At 50.3% G+C, this 25,114-nt stretch overlaps 2 protein-coding genes and 1 non-coding gene across 6 annotated transcripts in view; 1 reads left to right on the plus strand and 2 right to left on the minus strand.

Moving 5' to 3' along the window:
• The first annotated feature begins 140 nt into the window (after positions 1 to 140).
• On the plus strand, positions 141 to 18,542 carry TMEM43 (transmembrane protein 43). The gene is made up of 12 exons (XM_006083786.3): positions 141 to 314; positions 2,928 to 3,077; positions 3,932 to 4,066; positions 4,668 to 4,762; positions 6,064 to 6,113; positions 6,376 to 6,445; positions 7,257 to 7,327; positions 8,351 to 8,472; positions 8,769 to 8,843; positions 9,172 to 9,273; positions 11,826 to 11,943; positions 14,670 to 18,542. The coding sequence occupies exons 1-12, from the start codon at positions 303 to 305 to the stop codon at positions 14,870 to 14,872; spliced, it is 1,203 nt and encodes a 400-aa protein (XP_006083848.1). The 5' UTR covers positions 141 to 302; the 3' UTR covers positions 14,873 to 18,542.
• Positions 2,472 to 2,607, minus strand: LOC111824934. Its single transcript, XR_002828022.1, has one exon. It is a non-coding gene; the product is annotated as a small nucleolar RNA SNORA58 (small nucleolar RNA).
• A 187-nt stretch (positions 18,543 to 18,729) lies between the features above and the next one.
• The window catches only part of XPC (XPC complex subunit, DNA damage recognition and repair factor), a 28,161-nt gene continuing 21,776 nt past the window's right edge, over positions 18,730 to 25,114 (minus strand). For 3 of the 4 annotated variants that reach the window (XM_006083788.3, XM_023749616.1, XM_023749615.1), the window contains 5 exons: positions 22,148 to 22,282; positions 21,901 to 22,070; positions 21,242 to 21,335; positions 20,598 to 20,687; positions 18,730 to 19,556 (listed from right to left, as the gene is read on the minus strand). In XM_006083788.3, coding sequence (XP_006083850.1) covers positions 19,347 to 19,556; positions 20,598 to 20,687; positions 21,242 to 21,335; positions 21,901 to 22,070; positions 22,148 to 22,282 — 699 coding nt within the window. In that variant the 3' untranslated portion in view covers positions 18,730 to 19,346. Of the gene's footprint in view, positions 19,557 to 20,597; positions 20,688 to 21,241; positions 21,336 to 21,900; positions 22,071 to 22,147; positions 22,283 to 25,114 lie in introns of those variants that run through there. The other variant, XR_002827991.1, reaches the window with a different exon arrangement.

The raw sequence follows: 25,114 nt of genomic DNA on the forward strand, positions 1-25,114 counted from the left end.
AGCAGGAACTACACTTCCCAGAAAGCCTTGCGATGCGCAGGCGTATCAGTGACATACAAGGCCTTTTGCAACTTTGTGGCAAAAGTACCTGACCCCGGACTACGTTTTCCAAAAGACCTTGCGGCGCGCATGAGCAGAGAGGCTGGAGATCGAGGGGCGGCAACATTGTAGTACATCCCCTCTGGTTCTGGGCTTCACGCGCGTTTTCGCAACTCAGGCAGACAAGAGGTCGTCCGCACTCTGGCCGTAAACCCCTTTCCTACCTGAGCAGAGCGAGCCGGGGCGGCGAGCCGGGCCTCACCATGGCCGCGAATGTGAGTGTCCCCTGGTCTGTCGGGCCACACCCAAGCTCCCCGTCACGGGGCCTCTTTCCTCCCGTGGATCCATTTTGCTTGTCCGACTGACCCTCGTCTGTGCGCCCCGCTGGCTCCCTTTGCATGCTGTTTGTATGCCTCCCGGCAGCTAATCCGTGTATTCATTTCTCTTAGCCTGTCCAGACTCCAGACTCCTTTTGTCCGTATTCTTTGGGCGCGCTTTTGTGGGGAGGGAGACTCAGGAGGTGTTGCCCCGGACATTTGGGATCTACTTGCGCGCGGCACCTCCCAGCAGCCTCACCTTCATCCCCAGTTACCGCCGGGGCCCTTGTTCCCAGATTTGCGGAGCTGGACGTGACCTCAGAGAGGGGGCGAGTCCGCGGGAAGGGTGGGGAGGCCGAGGCCGCCCGGGCGGAGCTGTCCAGCAGGGACCGACAGGGCTTTCTGCGCAGGCAGTGAGCTCCCGCCTGGGCGGGTAGGTGAACCGAGGCTGTGATGCTGCGGACGGGCCCAGGTCCTGGTGGGAGCGGAGGAGGTGACCGTAGGAGGGCGCATTTCCCTGCTGCCTGGCCCCCCATCCTCCTAACGTGGGTTTGGCTAGAAAGGTCCCGATTGGAGGTGATTCCTTTCCAAAGGCCGCTGGCCTCTTCTCCCCGCAGCCAGCGTTTCTCAAGAACCATTCTACTTAAGTGCAACATTCATTCAACAAATCGAGCGGCCCTTTCCACCAGGGTGCTGCCTAGGGGAGAAGCTGGTGACTCACCACTCCCTTCCCCTGTGAAAGTGCTTCTGGAGCCAGCTGGGGAACCCGGCCAGCCCCAGACACTCCCTCCCGCTGTGGTGGTGTCCTACCCACTCTCTCCTGGCCGGTCACACCCTCCTTCCACGCCCCTTCTCTGTCTCCAAGGATCCTCTCTACCTCCCACACCCTCTGAGAGGCAGAGTTTGTGTGGCTGACAGCCCTAGCCACTCTGCCCCAGATTAGAGTTGTCTTCGAGGCCTAGAGGCCTTGAATGCTGCACCTAGAAAGGCCTCAGAGGTGGTCCATGAGGCCCAGGGTCTGCCAGGAGAGAGCGCAGTCAGGAGACTCACTTACCCCTAAAGGTGGACTCCTATCTGCCCCTATACCCTCACCACCGTACTTTACAGACGGAGACTCCCCAGCGGGGAAAGGCACTTGCCCAGGTCTCACAGCCAGCTTGGCAGGTGACGTCAGGGGAAGGTGCTGAAAATGGCAGGCTTTGGAGTCAGGCAGACCTGGGGGCAAGTCCACTTTCCTCCTCTCTGTAGTTGTGTGGCCCTCATCTCTAGTGGGATGGGTTACTGGGAAGTTTAAGGGAGGCTATGCTTTCAACAGTGCCTGGTGTTAAGTAGGAACTTAATATATGAAAAAAATTCTTCACAGTGTCCATCCTGGTGGGCAGAGACCATCTGGGGTATGTTGGGACCTGACCCTTGCCAAGGAATGTCGATGAATTTGGGTATCCTCTATTGCCAAGTCTTTGTTGCTTCTAGGGTCCCGGTGTGTGTATTTAGGGGAGGAGCCACCAAGCCCTGGTGGGGTGAAGCAGGCAGGTGACAAGATTTTTTAAGCAGTGTAACCACTGTCCTGTCACAGGTTCTGTTTACCACCTCCATTTTATAAACGAGTACACAGGATCAGAGAGGTAGAGCAACTTACCCAGGGTTTCACAGCAAGTGATTTTCAGGGCCTGTGTGTTGACTTCTGTTCCCACCGCTCATTACTTTTGAGCCCAGCGTGCTGGGACTGGAAGGGTATGTGTCACTGAGGATACATAGAGGTATTCAACACTCATTATGCAGCCAACATCAAGATGACTTGGAAGGGAAGGCAGAAGGCTCGGGAGGGTGCCCTTCAGGTTAGGATAGGGGTAGGGGTGGGTAGTGAGGATGAGCAGAGGAAGTCTCCATCATCCTGTTCATAGGGAATTTTTTTTTAAAATTTTTTCTTCCACCAATCTCAACACAGTCTCCTTTTATTTAGCCCTATCCCAGTCCTACCAGAATAAGGGTTGCTGGACAGGCTACCATCCCTCCCAGTCAGCGGCGTGGTGGGTGCAGGAAATGGGATGCTGTAGTAATCCTAGAAGAGAGAATTAAAAGAGCCACTATTCTCCTCTCTGCTGAGAGGCAGGAAAATGTTGAAGTAATGCAACTTATCCAGCCACCGAATAGGCTGGCTAGAACTAGCACAAACTCTAAATTACTCTTGCATACACTGTCCCCCCTGCCTGGCCATGAGCACAGTCAAGCAAGGTCTACGGGTATGCCCTCATAGGGAATTTGATTCAGAATGTGGACTGGGGGTGTCATATCTCTACCCGCCTTACCAACTAATAGTAGTTAACTCTGAGAGGTGGGGAGAGGGGAGTATTGGCCGGAAAGGGGCACAAGGAAACTTTCTAGGGTGATAGACATGTTCTGTATCTTGTCCAGGATGTTGGTCAAATGGGGTATGTATTTGTCAAAACCCATCAAACTGTACACTTAATATCTGTGCATTTTTACCATATATAATTAGGATGAAAACTGAGTATAAATAATGAAATTTGATTTATTTTAAAAACTAAATTTTATTCCTTTTTTTTTCAGTATTCTAATATGAGTAATAGAAGAGAACATGTCAAAATTACGACTGACCCCCAGCCAGGCTTCCTGGAGCGGCTGAGCGAGACGTCGGGTGGGATGTTTGTGGGGCTCGTGACCTTCCTACTCTCCTTCTACTTAATTTTTACCAATGAGGTAAATTGTTCAGGGTCTGTGCAGAGTGAGGTTCCCCATAGCGTCAGGGGCCAAAGGCTGTGAATCCAGAGGCTGGATTTAGTAATAAGGACTTAGATTTTACAATAGAGAGAGGGGGATGTTGAATTCACCAGAATTCTTTGTGATTTGACACACACATCCCACCCCAACCAAAATACGTGAGAAGAGAGTGGATAGGTTAACACACCTGAAATCCTGGGGGTAGCACCAGCTTTAGGCATGGCATCCAGGCATTTATGCTGGGTCACTAGGAATCTCCATTTCTTTATCTGCTGTCTGTGTTTGTTGTGGATTTTTTTTGGCAGACTCTTCCTTTGTGGTGGCAAAGGAATTCCAGGTTATATCCAATCAGCTTAGCAGCCCCAGAGAACAAAGGAACCATCTCCTTCTAAATGATTTTAGCAACAGTTGCAGGGAGATCTCTGAGTCCTGGCTTGGGTCTCAATGTTCACTCTGAACCAGTCCCTATAGCCAATGAACAAATGTTCTGATTGGCTAGGCCTGGGTCACATGATTTGGACTGACACCCAAGTAAATCACATGGACTGAGTAGGGAAGGGGAGGAGAAAGCAGAGGAAAATAGGGAAAGGGGTACAAGGCAGACAAAACGGCAGCTAGCTCTAGTATGGAGGCAGTGGGGTGGTGGGAAGAGGTCTGCCTGGGAAAGCAGGAACCCTGGGTTTCAGTCCCCACACCACCACTTGGTAGACCTCAGTTTTCCAACTGCAACATGGGAAGGTCAGTCTCAATGCTCTCTGAGGCCCATGCTGCCCTGAGATGCTGTGTCAGGCTACGCCTGAGCTGTTGAAATGCTCACTCCCCTTTGCTCACAGGGTCGCGCGTTGAAGACAGCAACCGCCCTGGCTGAGGGGCTCTCACTTGTGGTGTCCCCTGACAGCATCCACAGTGTGGCTCCGGAGAACGAGGGGAGGCTGGTGCACATCATTGGGGCCCTGCGGACATCCAAGGTGCGTTTCACCATGGTTGCTGACCCCCCGGAGGCGTGCGGCACATCACTAGACATTGTTCGATTGAGGATTTTGAAAGCATGGACACACATGGGTGTGATTATTGACCCCACACTCAGCAGCTGTGTGGACCCATCACTTCTGAGTCTCAACATTTTCATCTGTAAATTGGGGAGAAGAATTGTAACAAATTGGGGGGCCAGTTTTGAGGATTGGGTGGGAATAAGTAGCTAACGTCCTGGCACAGTGCCTGGCATGTGGCATAAGCTTTACAAATAGGTGCTTTAATGGTTATGATTAGCATGTGTGTCTAGTGCAAGGCTACGAAGGTGCTCTGGTTATTGGACCTTTCCAGGGCCATTGGGCCATGTAGCCTGAGCCCGTGCTGTGAGGCACATGTCACAGGCATTGGTTCAGAACTTGGGAAAGGCAGCTTCACTCCATTCTCCTACGTGAAGCAACGTAGAGTTCTCTGTCCCGTCCCATCCTGGTCCTCTGTCTGTTTCTTTTCTAGTCCAGCTTCCCCTGAGCCAGGCAGTCTGGGCCGGTATGGTTTTGTTTTTTATGTATTCACTTTTGATTTGTTTGATTCTTTTTGAAGCTCTTGTCTGATCCAAACTATGGGGTCCACATTCCGGCTGTGAAGCTGCGGCGGCACGTGGAGATGTACCAGTGGGTAGAAACCGAGGAGTCCAGGTGAGGTACCAGTGAGTGAAAATCAGCTGGGGGTAAAGAAAGTGCAGATGTGAGGATAACATGCAGGGGACTTTCGTTTTGACACTTCTGAAATCTAAAGTATGAAATCGTCTATCAGAGAAATGTCAAATTATCCCAAAGTTATTAGTGAATGATCTTTTGTTTGGAGATGGCAGAAATCCAATGCAGAGTGGCCTGAGCTTAAGACATTACTGGTTTCAGGCCACAAACAATTTTTTTCCCCATGTGTTAATTCCATCTTCTCTCCCATGAGGGGACAGAAATGGCCTCCTGGCTTACATCCTATGAGTTTTTAAAAAATACTATTTTTAATCCTCACCTGAGGATATGTTTTTATTGATTTTTAGAGAGAGGAAGTGGGGGGGGGAGAGAGAGAGAGAGAAAAACATACATCACTTGGTTGCCTCCTATACGCACCCTGACCAGAGATTGAACCTGCAACCTAAGTATGTGTTTCCTGACCGGGAATCGAACCCATAACTTTTTTAGCGCACAGGACACCACTCCAACCAACTGAACCACCCAGCTGGCAACATTCTATCAGGTTTCTTTTAAAAATATATATATATTTTTGTTGATTTAAGATAGGAAGGGAGAGGCAGAGAAAGAGATAGAAACATCAATGATGAGAGAGAATCATTGGTTGGCTGTCTCCTGCATGTACCCCTCTGGGGATCGAGCCCACAACCTGGGCATGTGCCCTTGGCCAGAATCAAACCCGGGACCCTTCAGTCCACAGGCCGATACTCTTATTCACTGAGCCAAACTGTCTAGGGCAACATCCTATCAGTTTTAACGGACGTCTTAGGGGAGACTCTCATTGGCCATGGTGGGGGTCACCTGGAACTATGGTGGGCCACCCCCACCTGAGCCCAATGGACCATGAGTTGAGGGGTGGAGAGGTGGCTGGGTGAGCCAGAGCAGCTCAAGCTCAGCCTGGCGCAGGGCACCTGTAGAGGGTCTCCATGGGGCTGTCCTGGAGCAGAGGGTACAGCCAGATCTGAGTCCAGAGAGAGGAACTGTGACCCTTGGTGTGAGCCAGGCAGAGGCAAATTTCAGCTCCAGATGAGAAAGCAGTTTTTCTCGGGTCAGGGCCTTCAATGGCTGGAGCTGGCTGTCTGCCAGGGAGTGAGCAGCCTGTCTGGGCTGGTGCAGACAAGGCCTGCTCCATTTGGGCAGTTTGACTGGGTAGTCCCTAGTTGCTTCAGCTGGAGATGCTTAGAGATGGGAATGTCTCAGGGTGACGGACTGACTCTGGAACTGCTGTGCTTTCCCCACAGAGATTATACTGAGGACGGGCAGGTGAAAACAGAGAGGAAGTACTCCTACAGTGAGTATAGGCCCCTGTTCTCCAGGGCTACATCCCAGGCCTGTGGGCAGATGCTGGGCACATCCCTGCAGTGGGGAAGGCCATGGAACCAGGTGTCGGGGTCCCTGGGTGCTGGTGCTCAAAGCCCTGCTCTCCCATCATCCAGCGAGGCTCTAGGAGTTGCCCCTTCAGCTCTAGAATGGTCACCGGCTTGGATAAGTGGACCTTGGACATGTGACCACTACTGCCATGGTTGCTGAGTTGTTCCCTCTTCCCACAACAGACCCTGAATGGCGGTCGGAAATCGTCAACAGCAGAAACTTCGACCGAGAGATTGGCCACAAAAACCCTAGGTGAGGTCTGGGCCCCCAGGCCTGAGTGCAGCCTTAGCTGTCACTGGCATGTCTCCAGCCTCAGCTTCCTCATCTGAGTAATGGGACTGACTTACTTCTGCCTCATGAGTTGATTGAAGTGTTGGACACGTGGGCCACACTGTGGTCTGGGATGACCACCCACTCCCTGGCACAAGTCTGGGTGCTAGATGGGACAGCTCCTGGGCACCAGGAACAGAGGCGAGACCCAACTTCCCTGACCCCAAACAAGCTGCCCTCAAACAAGTCATGAATTTAAGGCCTGGACTAGTGCCCAAAGGGATTTGCATTTGTAGTACCAGGGAAGCCCTTGTTAACCATTAGCCATAGGGAAGGAGGACAGTCAGGAAGGGCTTACAGGAGCAGTGGCATGTGATCTGGGCCCTTGTAGGATTTTGGCAGGGGGAGGTTAGCTCAGGGACGTGGGGTGGAGCAGGCCTGATGTGAATGTGCACAGTGGGCTTAGACACTACCTGGGGCTGGGGTCAGTGAGGCTGTGAAGTCCATGGAAGGTCCATCTAATGGCTGGGGGTGGGACAGGCTGGTTGGGGTCTAGGCAAGAGGGTATGAGCTCTGGGAACAGGAGACAGAATGAGGATGTTCCATCCAGGGAAGGGGGACTTGAGGTCACCCAGGGGGTGGAGTTGTTGGTAAAGACAAGATGTCTGCAGTGCCTGGCTGGTCTGGACTTGCAGGAGCCATCTGGGTAGGGACCCTCCCCAGCACAACCCAAAGGAACTCAGATACTCCCACCTGGTGTCCTGCTTCCCTGATAGCTCCCTCTTTCCCACAGTGCGATGGCCGTGGAGTCGTTCACAGCAACAGCCCCCTTCGTCCAGATTGGCAGGTTTTTCCTCTCGGCAGGTAAGTCTCTGGCCTCTTCGGGTGAGCCATCGCCAGCCCAGAGGTTCTGTGCTTCCATTCAGCCACTGGTGCCTCCAGCACTCAGCCCTTCGGTGGTGAAGGTGGCTCTGCTGCCCTGGACATGGGATCAACCAGAACCTTTCCAAGGATCATGTTTTGGGCTGAGGTCAGAGAGAAGGCAAATCTCTAGGAGGCGGGGACTCGTGTAGAACACCCCCACCATGGGCAGGTTCCTCGGACCCCTGGATTATTCCAGAGAAGGACTGCCAGGCGCTGCTGTGGTGCCGCTGCCTGTTCTGACCAGACAAAGCTGAGAGCCCTTCCTCAAGGGGCCCTGAGCCAGTGGTCGAGCCAAGGCTTTCCCTGAGGGCTCCACCGCTGAGCCCCACATGGCACCTAGCCCTGTGCCAAGGAGTGGCTGGCTCATCCCCCTCCCCACCAAGTTATTCCAAAGAGTGGGTTTCAAGGGACAAGGCAGTATCACGGGCCACAGGAACTCCTAGGGCTCTGTCCCTGAGCTTGACCCAGGAAGGTGGGAGAGAAGACACCAAGGACCCAAATAACCAAGGTGAGGGAGGAGAGGCTGGGATTGAGGGCTTGGCCTTCTGCCATCTGCTCTGTTGCTTAGCTAGTGCCCACCAGCCTGGCCTCCAGGGGTCTCCGTGCAGCATGGGAGCCAGGCTTGGACATGGATAACCAGACCCAAGGTGGAATGGGTGCAGAGCTAAGACCATTCCCAGAGCTGTGGTCACTCTGACTGTACGGAGAGGGGACAGGAAAGGCTTCCTGGAGGAGAGGGAGACTGCAGTGGGGCTGGCAAGGGGCAGCAGTGGAAGAGCGGGGGCTGGAGCAGGGCACTGTGCGTGCGGGTCGTGCGCTGAAGGCCCGGAGGAGAATGAGCCAGGAAGGGGCAGCTGGCAGGGCTGTGTGAGGGTGCGGTGGGAAGGATGTCAGGCTGAGGGGTTTAAGATCAGGGGGTTTCAAATTGCACACCATCGTCTCTAACCACCTGGTTTCTCTCAGGCCTCATTGACAAAGTCGACAACTTCAAGCCACTGAGCCTGTCCAAGCTGGAGGACCCACACGTGGACATTATTCGCCGGGGAGACTATTTCTACCACAGTGAAAACCCCAAGTACCCAGAGGTGCACAGAGGGACTCGGGCAGTTCAGATAGTACAGATCAGGGCCCCTGAAGTACCATCTCCCAGGAATACACAGCTGTCACGTTCTCGCTTAAGACTGATTCAGTTTGGTGGCATCCACAGCTGCACTTGGTCAAATGAAATGGGAGGGGAGGAAGTTCTAGGTGATGGAGCCACGTGGGAAAAGCTATAGGGGTGGGAAAAGAGAGTGAGTGTAGGGGCTCAACAGTGCCATGGACCCAGGCCCAGGCTGACTGCTCCTGGCCTCACTCACCCCACTTTCTTCCACCCCCCCAGGTCGGAGACATGCGAGTTTCCTTCTCCTATGCCGGGCTGAGCAGCGACGACCCTGACCTGGGTCCAGCTCATGTGGTAATGTAACTTCTCCAGGGCAGACTCAGGCAGGGCTTTCCGATCTCCCTGGGCATGGACACAGTGGACAGCGTTGGGAATGTGGCTTTGGACCCTCCCTCCAGGAACTGTGTTCATGTGCTCATATTCACAGTGAGGCATGCCTTTGAGCAGTTTCAGAGGTCTGTGTCCCCTGAAGCCATCCATGGATATCCGTAGACCCCAGGTTAAGAACTGGGATGGCATCGGTCTCCTCACTCACTTCCCTAGGAGGCACACAGTGTAGAGGGGTGCTGGAGCCGGGTGGGCTGGTCACTGTCTCAGCTCCAACACTACATTCTCTGACCAGGTCACTGTGATTGCCCGGCAGCGAGGTGACCAGCTAGTCTCATATTCCACCAAGTCTGGGGACACCTTGCTTCTCCTGCACCATGGGGACTTCTCAGCCGAGGTGAGTTGCTGCTGTCTACCTCTGTGATGGAGGGACTGGTGTACCCCTCCCTGCCACTTTTAATAAGGTTATTAAATAAGCACCTACTACTAGAGGTCATAGCCAGTGCAACGAGGCAAGAAAGAAATAGGAGTAAGCATTTTCCCGTGTGCCAGACTGTGCTGGGCACGGAGGATAGAACACTGGGCAAAACAGACTCCTTCACTGGCGTCCAGTATTGTGGGGGAGAGTGACTCATCAGTAAAACAAGTAAGGGCACCTTGCGCTGAGTATCAGGAAGGGGAGGCAGATGCTTGGAGATAAACGGGCGTAATAGGGAATCTGCTTTGACAGTGGTCTAGAAAGGCTTCTCTGAGTAACATTTCTGCTGAGTGCCAAGTGAAGAGAGGGGGTCAGTGCTGGAAGCAGTCCAGGCCGGTCAGAGTTCACCTTGTTGGGAACATCAAGAGTGTCGGTGTGGCCAGCACCCAGAGAGAGTGGTCAGGGAAGAAGACTCCTGAGCAGGCAGGGCCCTGTGAGGGGGTGGATTAGGTGGCAGTGAAGGGCTTTGAGCTGCAGAGTCTCATGACCAGGTGAGGGCAGGCACCCCCCTTACTCTCTGTAGAGGAAGGGGGAAGGTTATGCCTCCCCTTAAGTCCCAAGGAGAAGGGGTACAAAGATGTACCAAGTAGTTCAGTTGCATGACTTAAAAGTTAGCCACTCTTCTCTAAGCAGGAAATCCTCTTTAACAGAAAGATACAGCTTTTCCATTGTTGAACACAGTGTATCACTGTACGTATTCTGTGCTAGCTTTGATTAGGATTGCTGGGTTTTGCATCAGAAGGTCTTGAAAAGGGTAGTGGGCAGGTGTCAGCTTAGGCCCTCAGCCGTCATCCCTCTCACTTTAGCACCCAACCCCGGGGTGCTGCATGGGCCCAGCCTTCTCTAACCAGGACTAGGGTGTGGTTGGGCTGCAGCCTAGGAGCCCAGTTACCAACCTCAGGGTGGAGCTGCCACCTCCCTGCCTGACATGGCATGAGTCACCCTTTCCTCCAGCAGCTCTCAGGCCCCCCTGGGGAGTTTCTAATATTAGGAAGCCCTGTCCAGGCCTTTCTCGCTCTCCCAGAGCGTCAGCCCTGACCCCAGGCTTCCATCCTCTTGCAGGCAAAGGCTGGGTGTGAGCTGCCCCCAGAGGAGTGGTGGGCTCATGGCTTAGATAACTCCCCAGGAGGGAAGACTGTGACAGTGGAGATGGGCAGGAGCTTCCTGATCACCCTGGGCCTCCAGCACAGGGTCTGGGGTCTGTTAAGCAGGGAGAGAAGGCCCTGAGCCAAGGAGGCAACCTGGGGCCCTTAGAAACCAAACCCTGGGAGTCAGGCTGTCCAGGTGTCAGTCCTGGGCACTGGCTATGGCCCCATCTCAAGCCCTGCTCTGCCTTCTGCTGGCTACGGGACCTTGAGCCAGTTGATTATCCTCTCAGCCTGTTGGCCCCTCTGTAAAATGGAAATTAAAAAAAAAATGATTATTGCAATTATTCCTACCTTACTTGGTTGTTGTGAAGATGATCCATTTTATTGAGCCCCAGGGACATAGGGATAAAACAGACATGCCCTCAAGCTCATAGCTTAGTTACCTGCTGGGGTGAGACCCTGGGCATGTCACTTACCCTCTCAGAGCCTCAGCTTCCTCTTCTGTAAAATGGAGATAATGTGCCTCTTCATCAAGTTATTTTGAGGATTAAGTAATACTTGTAAAGCACTTAGGACAGTGACTGATAAATAGTAAGCAGTAAGTGTTAGCTATCAGTTAGCTATCATATTGTTATTATAGATAATGACTAGGTAGGCTCTCTGAAGACATGGCATTTCAGCCAAGACTAGAAGAACGTGTAGGAGCTGGTCAGGCATAACTGGGCAAACATGCTCTCAGCAGAGCAACCGCATGTGAAAGGCCCCAAGGCAGGGGAGGTCTGACCTGTGCCCCAATGGGGCTGAGGCGCAGCTGGCTGCATGGAGAAGGTGGCGGTGGTGGCAGAAGCAGGGAGGCCCGTGGGGAGGAGGCTACTGAAGGGGCCCTGGTGAGAGGGGTTGACGGTGGTGAGAGAGGATTTGAGGAAATGTGGACCCCGTGTTGACAGGACTTGCTGATGGCCAGGATGAGAGATGGTGAGGGGAGGAACAAGCCAAGTTTGACGCCCAGGTTTTGGCTTATGCAGGTGGGTGGGTGGTACCATTTGCTGAGATGGAGATGACAGAGAACAGGTTGGGGTGGAAACTCCAGAGTCAGTGTCAGATGTGCCAAGATATGCAGTGGAGATGTCACATAGGCGGTGGGAGCCAGGGGGTGAGGCCCAGAAAGGCACCTTCCTGGGAGAGTGAGACTGAAGCAGCCAGAGAATTTCAGCATTTAGAGGATGGTAAGGGAAAGAATGGCCCGGCAGACTGCTAGGTTGGGGAGGCACTTAGACCTGGGAGGGAGATGCGCCCTTACCTCCCTCTGATCTGTTCAGAAATGGCCAATGTCTCCTGCTTTGTTATGCCCCCCTCAGCCACCTGCCCTGCTTTGTCCTACAGGAGGTGTTTCTTAGAGAACAAAAGAGCAACTCCATGAAGACATGGGGCCTGCGGGCTGCTGGCTGGATGGCCATGTTTATGGGCCTTAACCTCATGACACGGATCCTCTATACCCTGGGTAGGTGGGGAGACTGGCGTGGGAATCTTGCTCGCCCTCCTGTAGCCCCCTGTGCTTGCTCCATGCTTCTCACACCGTCTGTCAGCTTTTCTGGCCTGATGGTATGCAACTTGGGCAGGGAGCGGGCATTGGCCCATCTCAGTACCTACTCCATAGCTTTGGGATGAAGGGCCAGCCTTTGCAGTGAGCCGGACTTGAAATCTAATGTCCGAGCTCTGGACCTGGGGCCATCCTCTTTCCCGTGCTAGCTGCAATTGACTCACACCTCATTTGTAGTTTTACGAAATATTTGGCAAATAGGAAACACTAAAAATTGTTATACTTCTGGGCTAGATTTGGGATAGCCAGCAATTCTGGGGCACAAGGGAGAGTTTGCTGGGCTGCTCCCATAGCCTGAGGTTGGCACTGTGAGCCCAGTAGCCCAAGTGACGCAGCCTGGTTCAGGACTGAGTGCCCAGCTGATTGAGTAAGGGAGGTCTAGACTGTTGCAATCAGAGGAATGGGAGGATGGGACTTCAGAGAACTTTCCATGAGCCTTTACCCCAGTGTGTCCCTCTCCAGTCAGATGATTCAGCCTTCTCTGAGCCCCAACAGAAACCTTTCCCCCACTTACCCATTCCAGTTTGGGAGAGATCTGGCTGCATATACCCCAGACTATCAGAGCAGGGAGGGCCACCTGCCTCATTTTGCAGATGGGAAAACTGAGGTGCAGGGAGGGGAAGGACACTTCTCCAGGGTTTTCTTTGGATAATGATTTGTGCTCAGAAAGGCACTCAGCCCTGAACCAGGCTGGGTCACTTGGGCAACTTCTGAGCTCCATTCAGGAGAGATCTGCATTTGAATAGAACCCTCCATCTTTTTCCTCTGCACTAAGCCCATTGTGGTTGGGTGACCTGGACAGGTCATTTTTCCTCTCAGAGACTGCTGCCCCATCATCAAGATGAGAAGGTTGGAGTCTATTTCAGAGGGCCCTTCTTTGAATCTCTGCCTGCCTGTGCTCCTCTGATTCTCTCCGTATCTGAAATGCTGACATTCCAGATTCAGAACAGACTTCAGAGGATGGAGAGATCCAAAGTGCAGGGGGAGTGATTCAGGAGCCTGCAACACAAAATCATTCATTAAGAATTTACTGAGCGCCTGGAGTGTGCAAGACATTGCTCTGAGCCCAGGAGACCACACAATGAACAGGACAAAGTCCCTGTCCTTTCAAGGCTCAGAGCCATGGCTTAGAGCTAAGGCTCTGGGCTCAGACAGTCTTGAGTTTAAGTCCTGGCTCTGGAGCTTTCTAGCTGCAAGTTAAACTCCCTGGGCCTCGTGACCTTGTGAGTAAAATGAGGTGAAGAATAGCACCAGGCTTCCATTGGCTGGGTGTCTCGGTTGGAATATTGCCCCGCACACCCAAAGGTTGGGGGTTTGATTCCAAGTCAGGACATATAACCTAGGTTATGGGTTTGATCCCTGGTTGGGGCACGTATGGGAGGCAACTGATCCATGTTTCTCACATTTATGTTTCTCTCAAATCAATAAAAAACATATCCTTGGATGAGGATGAAAAAACAACACAAAAATAATACCAGCCTTACAAGGGTTAGGCCTGTGGGTTAGATGAGATGGTACAGGTAGTGCCTGACACAGGGTCAACAGTATAAAACGTGAACTCTGCTTCTTATGAGGACCAAATAGGGGTGCTATCTGAGTAGACAAAGATGAGCCGTGGGGTGGCCTGCAGGATTCTGTAGTCAAGGCAGGGCACCAGGGCTTCCTCTGCAAACCCAGTGGCACCAGACCACTGGGGCCTCCTGGGAACTGAGTGGAGATTCCCCCAGTGGATAGCAGCCATGGGATGCTAGACTGGCCAGGGACAGGGTAGTTCCAGATGGATTTAGCCGGATCCTAGACTTCATACTGGGCCTGTGAGAGCCTTGAGGCAGGGGCCAGCTGAGGCTAATTTGTTCCCCTCAGTCCATGCAGACCTGGGCATGTAGATAATTGGTAACAACCTGCTGCCTGAATGAACAAATACCTCCACGAGTGGCTGAGGGGCCCAAATAGGCACCCACAGAAAAGTCTGCCCAGTCTCCTTTGTGAGTGCACAGCAAACGGTATTTGCCACTGTTACAGTCGAATGTCTTTTTGTTGTTGTTAATCTCACCCAAAGATATTTTTTCCATTGATTTTTAGAGAGTGGAAGTGGGGGGTAGGGGGTGAGAACGAGGGAGAAACATTGATGTGAAAGAGATACATCGACTGTTTGCCTCCCACATGTGTCCATGGGGGCCGGGGATTGAACCTGCAACCAGGTACATCCCTTGATCAGGAATCAAACTTGTGACCCTTTGGTGTGTGTGTGTGGGGGGGCGGGCGGGGGGCGGTGGCAGATACTCTAACCACTGAGCACACCACCCATGGCCAAATGTCATTATATTGGCTTTAGATTGATTTCAACATGATTTCAAAGTTCACAAAGCACTTGTACCTGCCTTCTCCCTGGAGCAGGGTGCAGCGGGTGGTCAGTCAGTGTGCCCACACAGCTCAGGAGTGAGGGCTCCTCTTTTGGATCTTTCAGCCCTCACTAGGTTATTTGCCTTCCACCAATGACCCTCTCCTCCCCTTACTCACCTGGCATCAGGGGCTCATCCTTGTCTAGAGACAGGAACCATCTGCTGACTTTGAGACGTAGAACATGGCGTCCTCAGGAAGCCTCACTGCCTTTCTTTTCCCCACAGTGGACTGGTTTCCCGTCTTCCGAGACTTGGTCAACATTGGCCTGAAGGCCTTTGCCTTCTGTGTGGCCACCTCACTGACCCTGCTGACCGTGGCTGCTGGCTGGCTCTTCTACCGGCCCCTGTGGGCCCTCTTCATCGCCTGTCTGGCCCTGGTGCCCATCATCATTGCTCGGACACGGGTGCCAGCCAAAAAGCTGGAGTGAAACAGGCCCTGGCACCTACACAACACCCATTTGAGTTTCAGGATCCAGGTCACCCTGTGCCCCCTCCTCTGACCCTGCTCCATACCAGAGCACGAGTCCGCACTGGTTTTAGATTCTGCACCTGCTCCACTCTTCAAGGGGCCAGACTTGGCAGCGTGCCCTTACGTCGGATTTGGTGTTCATCTGTTAAGTCTCTCCACCCCTTGTCTTGTCAGTGAGCAGCTTTGATGGGCAGAAGGCAGCTCCTCTCTGGCGGCATGACAAGCGTTCTCCCACTTGTTTTCCCCCTTCTCTTGGGACTGTGTGTGGCTGGTTGCATGCATCATCTAGCCGGTGTCTTCAGATATCCAGGTGACACTCAGAGACCTGCTGCCTTACCCCCTCCTGCCTCCTCCTCGGAGATAAGTGCCAGGTTCTGCCACACCACCAGCCGCTCCCTTGATACTAAAGGGCCACCTTTATCAGCTGTCTCTAATTGGTGCTGTATTGCCAAGACAGACTAAGCCCTTACCCTGCAAAGCAGGGTCACTATAAACCCAGTTTGTGGCTAGAACTTGATTTGATATTTCAAAAAAGCAAATCCACTGGCTTTGACCTGAGGGAAATTGGACATCTGTTGGGCTTTACTCTTTTTATGGTTTGGCAGCATCTCCTTAGTGTACAGTATCTCCAAAGGCTCTGAGTTTTTATTGCCTCACTTCATGTGTACTCTACCCCGAGGGAGTTGTTCAAAATAAGATTTGAAAAGCAAAGTAGAAAACCTCCTGAATGACTAACATTTCTGACTGTTACAGAAAAAGACACCCTTTAACTGTTAGTTGAGGTTAATTCAGAGCACAGAAAGGTGTTAAATGGGGCTGTGACTTACCTGGTTTAAAAAAAAAAAAGTTACCGTTGTCAGTATTCTGGGTCACTGGGAAGCTTTAAGATGCTTTTGAAATAAGTGTTACAAAATGATTTGTCTTCTCTCTGGGAGGCGTTGGGGAATATCTACAAGGTAAAGCGTTTCCTTTTATCCTATGGCATCAGACACTACCAGTGTACTTGAAGTTACGAGTTTTTAGTCAACTATTAAAGGAAAAGGTTGGAAGCTTTATTATCCTGCGCTCCTTCACAGTGACCCCATCAAAATCAAGCTTGGAGGCCTCGGGCTTGCTGTAGATGTGAGTGCTCTTGCCGCCTCATTCCTTTCATCATGGAGGACTTCTGATACAGCGGCTGGGCCTCCATGGCTGCTTCTGCTATTCGTTTTGTTACGTGTCTGCCACTTTGCTCCTCCAAAATAACATCTACCCACACTTAATCAATATATTTCCCAACTACTCTCACACCCTTTGAAAGATAAAGAATGTAACCTTGATGTCCTAAAAAATTCTTTGTATAGCTTTTACTTTATCTTTTACTACTTGGAAATTGTTCTACCTTGCTGGGAGTGGTTGCTTTAGCAAATAAGTATCTGGTAGTTGAATAGGGAACTTCTGAAAATAGTGATCTAATAATCTCTCCTATAGTCCGGGTATATGTTACAGATTCTTCATGGTAGGGACAGCTGGCCCCACAGATAATTTATCTGGGTTTAAGGACTGAAATAGTTCACTGCAGTTTCATTGAATCTCTAAATCAGGGGTGGAGAATGTCCGGCCTATGGGCCATATAAGGTCTGAGAAATCATTTGGTCTGGCCCTGCCAAGGCATTAGGGGTGAGTTAGTTAAATGTTTGACTAAATATAGCAGGATAATTTTTAAGTTGATAATTTTGTGTGGCCTGCAAATGATGTTATAAATATTCAAATGGCTCTTGGCAGAAAAAAGGCCCTCCACTCCTGCTCTAAATCCTCAAAGGATGCTTTTGGAAAATACAGTACAGTAAAACCCTCGATTTAATGGACTTAGTATTTAACAGACAAAATTTCCGGTCTGTATGTTATGTGGAAGTTAACACCCTCTCAATTAAAAAATGCTTTTAACCAAGAGTTGCTTGTAATAAACAGGTTATATTTTTTGTTATTCACTGTTACTAGTATTTTTAATAAATTTTAGTGAATAGGCCATATGCTGGAAAAAACAAGTAATTTTGATGACATAAATATTACATATCTACAACTATAATCTACATATTTAAATCCAAGAATCACTGCTTGTAAACAATGTCTGGTGAATGATGAACACGTGATCACACCGCATGGAGCAGTAATTAGTTGTTGTTGTTGCATGGTGTCACTTTCTGCAGCAGTTTTAACGCCGAAGTTCTGACATACACTAAGGCACATCCCCTCTGTGTGCATCTGTTTACTCGTGGAGACTGGTGAATGTACACATTTACTAGATCTATTCAGTATAAATTTAAAATTACAGTAATACATGTAGAAAACTTTTCTGTGAAATTAAACTTTTCATATATACTTAATTTTAATTAAACATCTACATAAGTGAAAACAGGTAAACTAATTTGTCAATATTTTAATATATGCATTCGGAAAACCTGTTTCATTATATAATGGGCTTTCAGCTTTAATGGACACACCCTTGCCCATATTAGTTCCTTTTATCGAGGTTTTACTGTATATACAAAATCTTTGGGATTGGTCTGTAATTTTTCCAAGTATAAGATTTTAAATTACTGCCAATTTCAAATGTTCTTTAGGAGCAAAATAATGTTAAGAAATATTTGATGCCTTGGAAAAATCATGAAATTTGTATTCTTTGTATTTTTGATAGAAAAATCAAAATAAATGTCTAAGTATCTTTTATAGGACATTGCCATTATTCCTTTTGTTGTTTCTGTATTCTTTCTGAAATTTCTACCTTAAAGAATTCAGCTGTAAAATTCAGTACAAACCATATGATTTTTAGACTCAGTTCTAAGTTGTTTTTGGTGGTTAAAATATATGTATTTTTAAAGGGCAACTCAATATTTCTAGCACTTAGAAGTCTTAAATGTCAAAGCCTACTTTGTTTTGGATGCATTTAAAGTGAAGGATTCACACTTCACCCATCTTCAGAATTGTGCTGGAGGACGGGATGGAGCCACAGTCCAAAAGGCATCACTGGCTTTGGGTTGGCACAGACCTGAATTCCAGTCTCAAGTCTGCCACTGATTGGCTATGTTATGTTGGGAAAATCAATACTTTGAGCCTCAGTCCCCTCATCTGTAAAATGAGAACAATGCCATTGTACCCCCACAAGTTTGCTGTGAGGACTGGCAGAAAGCCCATGAAATGCCAAACACATATGACATTAACTTTTTATTCTTTTTCCTCCTGTTCTGAAGCAAAGGACTGTTGTAATTATCCACTCTGAAGTTAGCAATTTGAATAGTTCTTTTTATGTATTACAAGATTTGAAGCAGGTGAGTGATAACTTTCCAAAACCTATTCTTGTATTTTTAAAAACTGAAAGTTTTGATTTCCATAGTGCCTTCTAGGAGCTGACCTCTGCCTGAAAAACAGGTTGGTGTGGGGAGACAGGATGATGCTCGACTGAATTCCCAGAAAGCAAGTCGCTTACCTCTAGAAGAGGAAGGGCTCTGGTGCAGGAAGAGTGAGGCTCTGCAGTTTCCATGGCAACCTGTTTGTTTCTCAGCAAGAGTCTTCCTGCCAGGCTTTTATGCATATGAGTCATACCTCAAGTGTTTTGTTTGTTTCCCTTGGATAAAACTGATTCAAATTTTTATTGGCTCCTGTCAAAGATTAAATAATACCTCCTTGCTTAAACATAGAAAAGAAAAATCCATGTGTGCTTGTAAGCCCCCAGCCTACAAGAAAACAGAACTTTATTTTAGTCTCGACATGTGTACAAATCATGGTCAGCATGTTTTCTTAGCTGAAGCAAAATCTGAAAGAAAATGTAGAGCTGAGTCTTTTTAGATAAATGCTTTATTTTTTTCTCAAAATGTTATTCTAAAGACCTACAGTGCCATAGAGCTTTATAAAATTTATCCAGTAATGACTCTAGTCTTCTGCCATCATGAAATGTAACTCTGAAAAGTGGATCCCAACAATACCAGAATCCGAGTTGACCTGTGCTCCCCATACTAAAGAGGCAGCATTAGGCAGTATTAGTAAACCTGATTGAGGGAAAATGAGTGGCCTGCAGAGAGAGGGTCTGAAGTCTGCAAGAGAGGCGAGAGCACCAGTGTCTTACAGATGAAGAATCTGGAAGAAAGGACTGGTGCATTCCTAATGTACGATTATCCGAAAATTTCCCAGGGTTTTCTATAAAAAATGGACTCATGTTTCAAAAGGGGAAGCAGCAGGTCTAAGTGCAGGAGGGTCTCCAGGGAAGGGTTCCATAGCTCAAGACAGGGTGTGGGAGCAAGAGACTTTGAAGGCCCTATGCTGAGTGGCTCTGACAAGGACTGGGGCCACACTAGACCTGCAGCACCACCTCAATTTGACCCTGCTGTCACGCTGCTTGTTTGCCTTCTCCGTGGAGACACCATGGCCTCAATCCTATCATGAGATGGCCACTCACATCATAACTTCTCAAATGGGAACAGGTGGGAAGCCTCCGCCTTTTCCCTTTTGGTTTTCTTAGGGCACCTTGGCTTCTGCTCTTCTTTAGCTTCTCGGTTCTGGGGCCAGGAAGCAGCCAGGATCTTGGCCGCTTCTGCTTGCGAGCTGGTTCCTTCCTCTTCATCAGAAGAGAGCCCACCTCCTGCTGGGTGGGGAGTTTCTGCTCCACTCTGGAGAGGTGGGGGTAGTGCAGGGAAACATAGGCCACGGGTCAGTGAGCAGATAGATAGGAGGAAACACCCTCAGGAGGCAGTAAAGCTCCTAGCAACAGGCTGCCTGAAGCTGTGTGGCTGGGAGGACAAGGGTACTGCATGGGGCTGGGGGAGAACTAAGGCCTGTCTTCCTGTGTCTTCCTCAGACTGGGGACTCATCCAAGCAGGTACTGGTAACTTACAAGCTGAGGGAACACCAAGATGTCTAGGCAGGAAACTACCCTCAGGGAGTGTACAATCAAATCTAGGAGATCGCTACTGACTGGGGCTTTGCATGTATTACTTCACTTCTGAACAAAAGTGCCCAGTGCTCTGAGGAGGTACTCCTTGAGCCTGGGCCGGCTGGGGCGGGGAGCTGGATGCAGAGGGTGAAAGCACAGTGTTGGGAAGGAACCAGTTAGGCATGAAGCTTGGTGAAGGGGTCACTGATGGGATTTGAGGGAGGAGCATGACGAGAGTATTTTTTAAAGGGAAACAGGCAGCATGTGGGGTAGGAGATGTGTGGTCACAGCTGCTCCCAGAGCATTTTTCTGCTGTCTCTGACCCAGTACTGATCACACCACGTGACTGTGTCTGGGGCCTGCACGTCAAGTCCGCACCTGTGTCCACAGGCTGGCCTGCCACATGGCAGGTGCTGTGAGAGTATTCCTGTCCCGAGGGATGATCGCAGGCACTGAGAGCACCACCAGGCTGAATGGTGGGTCACACACAGAAGTACAGACCTCGTCTCTTTTTGAATGGGCTTAGCACCAGAGCACGCCCCCCCTCACTTGTGCAGAGAAGAGCAGAAAAGGGCATGTTGGGGCAGGGCTGGGGGCCAGAAGAGGCAGCTGAGGCTGACTCCAAGGACACCTTCCCCAACAAGGTAAGGGGACAGGTCTGTGGCATCAAAACATAAAGCTGATCTATGACTTGACGTCCAGGCAGAATGCGGGCCAGTGATTTCTGAGAACCTCTTCCCACCCAGGCTTGTCTTCTTTACAAAGGCCCCACACTGACCTTGGCCCCATAGCGAAGCTTCAACCTCTCCCTAATGAGCAGTCCCTTAGCCAGCAGCTTCCAGTTCTCGAGCGCCCGCTTCTCCCTTTTCTGCAGGAAAAAAATGACACAGGTAAGCAAAAAATGTTGAGTACTGCTATTTTCAGGAAAAATAAGATCGAACCTGTGAAAACACACACACACACACACACACACACACACACACACACTCTCTCTCTCTCTTTAGGTTAAAAAAAAGTTTATATCAAGTATCAGTTTTAAAATTGGAATGATTTATAAAAGGCATGACAGGCATAAAAAACAAAAGCCCTTTTTTAAATGATTTCCGACTCCAAAACGTTTAGGGGAGGAGGTTCTCCACACCTGGACCACAGACAATTCCTTTCAACAGAGGCAGGTGTCGGCAGCAGGGAAGTTGTCCCTGGAGCTGGGATCCGGGCAGAGAGTGGATTTTGAGGTGTAGGAAGGATTGTTTTTTTCCCAGTGCTGGCTCCCTAGGGGGCCCTCACGGAGTTGGAGCCAGAGCGAGCTTCAGAGTGCATAGACTCTCCTTTATAGTTGCTGTAGGTGAGGCACTGCCCGTCCAGTGTGCTTGCTTTTCCACTCCAAGCCCCACCCAGGCCAGCCCTTGCCAGACCGCTCACCTCCTTCTCCTTCTTTTCAATGAGCGCCTGCTCATTTTCCCAGGCGGCCAGGAGCACGTCTTTGTATTCCTCGCAGACTATGTACCCGTCAGTTCTGTGGGGATGCAACAGGGGTGGTCTTTCTCGAGCCTGATTCCTGCTCTCGCCTTTCCTCCTCCCGTTGTGGAGGACAGTAGGCCGCTCCTAGCTCTGAAGGGTTTCCTGAGTCAGCTGGTCCACAGTCCTGGCCATAGCTGCTAACAGATGCCACTCATGCAGAAGGAAAGCCTGTGGACCTGGCACTGCTTCTCCTGGGCCCTGCCTAAGAGCTGGGATGAGAGCCCCTGCCCACCCCCACTGCATGCAGGACAGAGGTCACCAACCAGGAAGGACGCTGACCCCATTAGGTCACCTGTGATCACCCCGAGAAAAAGTGTTTTAATCTAACATTATTAGGGGCTGGTTTCACTGGTTTTGCTGCCTCTGGATGGAAGTCAGAGTAGGAGTCAAAGTGTAAAAGTAAAAGGTAAAGTGTTAAGGCTGAATTTGCAAATTCAGAGTAAACCCTGGAAAATCAGAGCCCCTGGGCCTCTCCCTCCCCCAATCCCACACCAATTTCCCACCCACTTCACCGTGACCTCCCCCCTCCTTCCAGTTTCTATGGAAGGCGCCTCACGCACATGGGATGGGAGTATCCTTTATGGAAATCAAAGCCGGTGACGGCCGGGACACAGTCGATGCCCAGCTTACGAGCCACGCGGTTCAGGTTGGGCAGATTCAGTTGAACACAGCCAACAGGCATCATGCTGGGCAGGAAGAGGTACACGTTTCCAAATTCATTCCGGGGGACCTGCAGAGGTTGGCATGCAGGTCTGGCCAGCTGCAGAATGAAGCGGCCTAGTCCTGACCCACTGACGCTGCCCTCACCTTGCCGTCCACAGCCACGGGTGGCTGGTATTCCTCTGTCTGCCACTTGCCAAACAGGCCCAGGTCATTTTGGTCCTGCAGCTGGGGCTCAGCAAGGCGGGCTCTCCGGGCCCGGTTGGAATAGCCTTTCACCATCTACACCAGAGGGAACAGCCAGTTTACAACAAAGGCTACTACTTCCTGAGTGCTTACTGTATAGCAGGCCCTGTGTTCAGTGCTTCGCACCTGTTACAAAACAAACAACAAGCAAACCTGGGATGGGTGTGCTTTTTATCCCCTTTAGTACTATTAGCACGAGTACCACCAGCTAACATCTACAGAGTGCTCACTGTATCAGGCACTGTTCCCAGTGCTCTGTGTGTATTTAATATTTTCAGACTATGACTGATTGTGGGTAACAAACAGCAGACAACAAAACCACAGATAAGGGGAGGATTACTATACTTTGTTCAATACTTTCATCACTGAAATGGAAATTGGAACTCAAAAATGATGGCACTTAAGATCCCATGGCCGGGTGAGTGACAGGGCCAGGATTTTTTTTTTTTTTTAAATATATTTTATTGATTTTTTACAGAGAGGAAGGGAGAGGGATAGAGAGTTAGAAACATCGATGAGAGAGAAACATCGATCAGCTGCCTCCTGCACATCTCCCACTGGGGATGTGCCCGCAACCCAGGTACATGCCCCTGACCGGAATCGAACCTGGGACCTTTCAGTCCCCAAGCCGACGCTCTATCCACTGAGCCAAACCGGTCTCAGCCAGGGCCAGGATTTAACCCTAGAAAACTAACTGTGCCATGTACCCTGGAAGGCACTGATAGTTTGGGACCCCGAGCACACTACATTACTGATATCTAATGGTCAATACCAAAATTTTCACTGGGAAGTGAAGGGGTAAAAGGAGCGGAGAACTGGCAAGGAGGAAAAGGTTGTGTAACTTCTACGAGGAGGAGCGGCACAGGCGTGGGCTAAGGATTGGCTATTGGGCCTGGGCTGCTTCTAGTGTAGGGTTGGCAAACCTTTCCTGCAAAGGGTCACACACAGCCTCTGTTGCATATTCTTTATTCCTCTCTTTTTACAATCCATAAAAAAGTAAAAGCCATTCTGACAGGACCAGGCTGGATGTGATCTGCGAGCTGTGGACTGCAGACTGCTATTCTGGTGGCCATTTCTGCCAGGGTGACTGGGCACACCACCTCTGTCACCCTGTGGGGCTGACAGTCCCTTTCTCAGGAGCCATTCATCCCATTCTGTTAATTAAGTAAAGATCCAATGAGCATCTATTACAGACACCGTGACACCAGTTGTTAGGGGCAGAGAAAGGGCAGTCTGTTCTTAAGGAGCACAGGCTCCTGTGGGGAGACAGAAGACTACAATTCAGTTTGAAGAATGTAAGGCAGGATGGGGCCCACAGGCAGGACCCCTTGCCCAGCCCTGAGGAGGGAGAGGGAAAGACAAGCTGTTCAGAACAGGCCCCATCTCACTGAGTCTGAAAGGGCAAAAGGGACTGGTCAAGTGAAAAGGACTGAGAAAGGCATTTGGAACCACGAGTATCTGGGACTGCTGAAGTCACCTGGCATGCAGGAGGAAATGTGGCTGGAGAAGAGGCGAGTATCAGAGTAGCACAGGTTTTGTGCTACATGGAAGACATGACTCTGAGTAGGGTGAGGGTGGGCTACCCAGGGGGTGTCACATGCAACTCTATGTTTCAGAAAGATCCCATGGTGGCGAAATTGACAGTGAACTGAAGAGCTGAAGGTGGCTGTGATCCAAGCAAGAGAAGATAGGGAGCTGGACAGTAGGTTTCAGAACACAAGGAGGACTTGAGATTTGGGATTATGCTAGAACTGTGCTATTATAATAGCCATGGACATCTGAAATGTAATAGTCACAATTGAGATGTATTGAAAGTTAAATATTAGATTTCAAAGCCTTACTAAAAAAAAAAAAAAAATATCTCATTAACATTCCAAAACATTACATGTTGAAATGACAAGGTTTCAAATATATTTGAAAATATTTAAATTATAGAGGCCCGGGGCATGAAATTTGTGTATGGAAGGGGGGGGTCCTTCAGCCCGGCCTGCACCCTCTCACAATCCAGGACCACTGGCTCCTCACCACTGGCCTGCCTGCCTGATCACCCCTAACCCCTGGCCTGCCTGCCTGATCGCCTCTAACCGCCTCTGCCTGCCTGATCGTCTGACTGCCTGATGGCCCCTAACTGATTGCCTGCCTGCCTGATCGCCCTAACCACTCTGCCTGCCTGCCTGATTGCCCCTAACCCCTCTGCCTGCCTGCCTGATCGTCCCTAACTGATCGCCTGCCTGTCTAATCGCCCCTAACTGATTGCCTGCCGGCCTGATCGCCCCTAATGGCCTCAGACTGCCTGCCTGATTGCCCCTGATCGCCTGCCTGCCTGATTGTCCCTAACTGCTCGCCTGCCTGCCTGATCACCCCTAATCACCTCTGCCTTGGCCCCCACCACCGTGGCTTCATCCGGAAGGACGTCTGGAAGGTCGTTCAGCTATCTGGTCTAATTAGCATATTACGCTTTATTATTATAAATATTAAAACATTTAAGTATGGCTACTAAAAATTTTAAATTTGTGGCTCCCCTTATATTTCAATCAGACAGTGCCATTTTAGAATGAAGAGACTGGTTACTGGATATGGAAACCCGAGCGGTCCACGCAGGCAGCATAATGTACTCAAGTCTGCTTTTGGCAGTGACCCGCTCCCAAGGCCTGCAGCCCCTTCCCACCAAACTGAGGTGTCTCCACTCCCTGCCAAGCTCCCTAGTCTCACAACCCAAAGGGCTCCTTTTGGGATCTGACAAAAAAGAACAAATGTGTCTCTGTGACCGGCTATGTGTCCTGTGACAAGCCTGAGTGGTACTGTACTGAATCCCTATTTCTTGTGGGCAGCTGGCCTGACTGAGCAGCACAGAGGGAGAGAAATGAC

Source organism: Myotis lucifugus, unplaced genomic scaffold (assembly GCF_000147115.1).
Source record: "Myotis lucifugus unplaced genomic scaffold, Myoluc2.0 scaffold_8, whole genome shotgun sequence".
NCBI lineage: Eukaryota > Metazoa > Chordata > Mammalia > Chiroptera > Vespertilionidae > Myotis > Myotis lucifugus.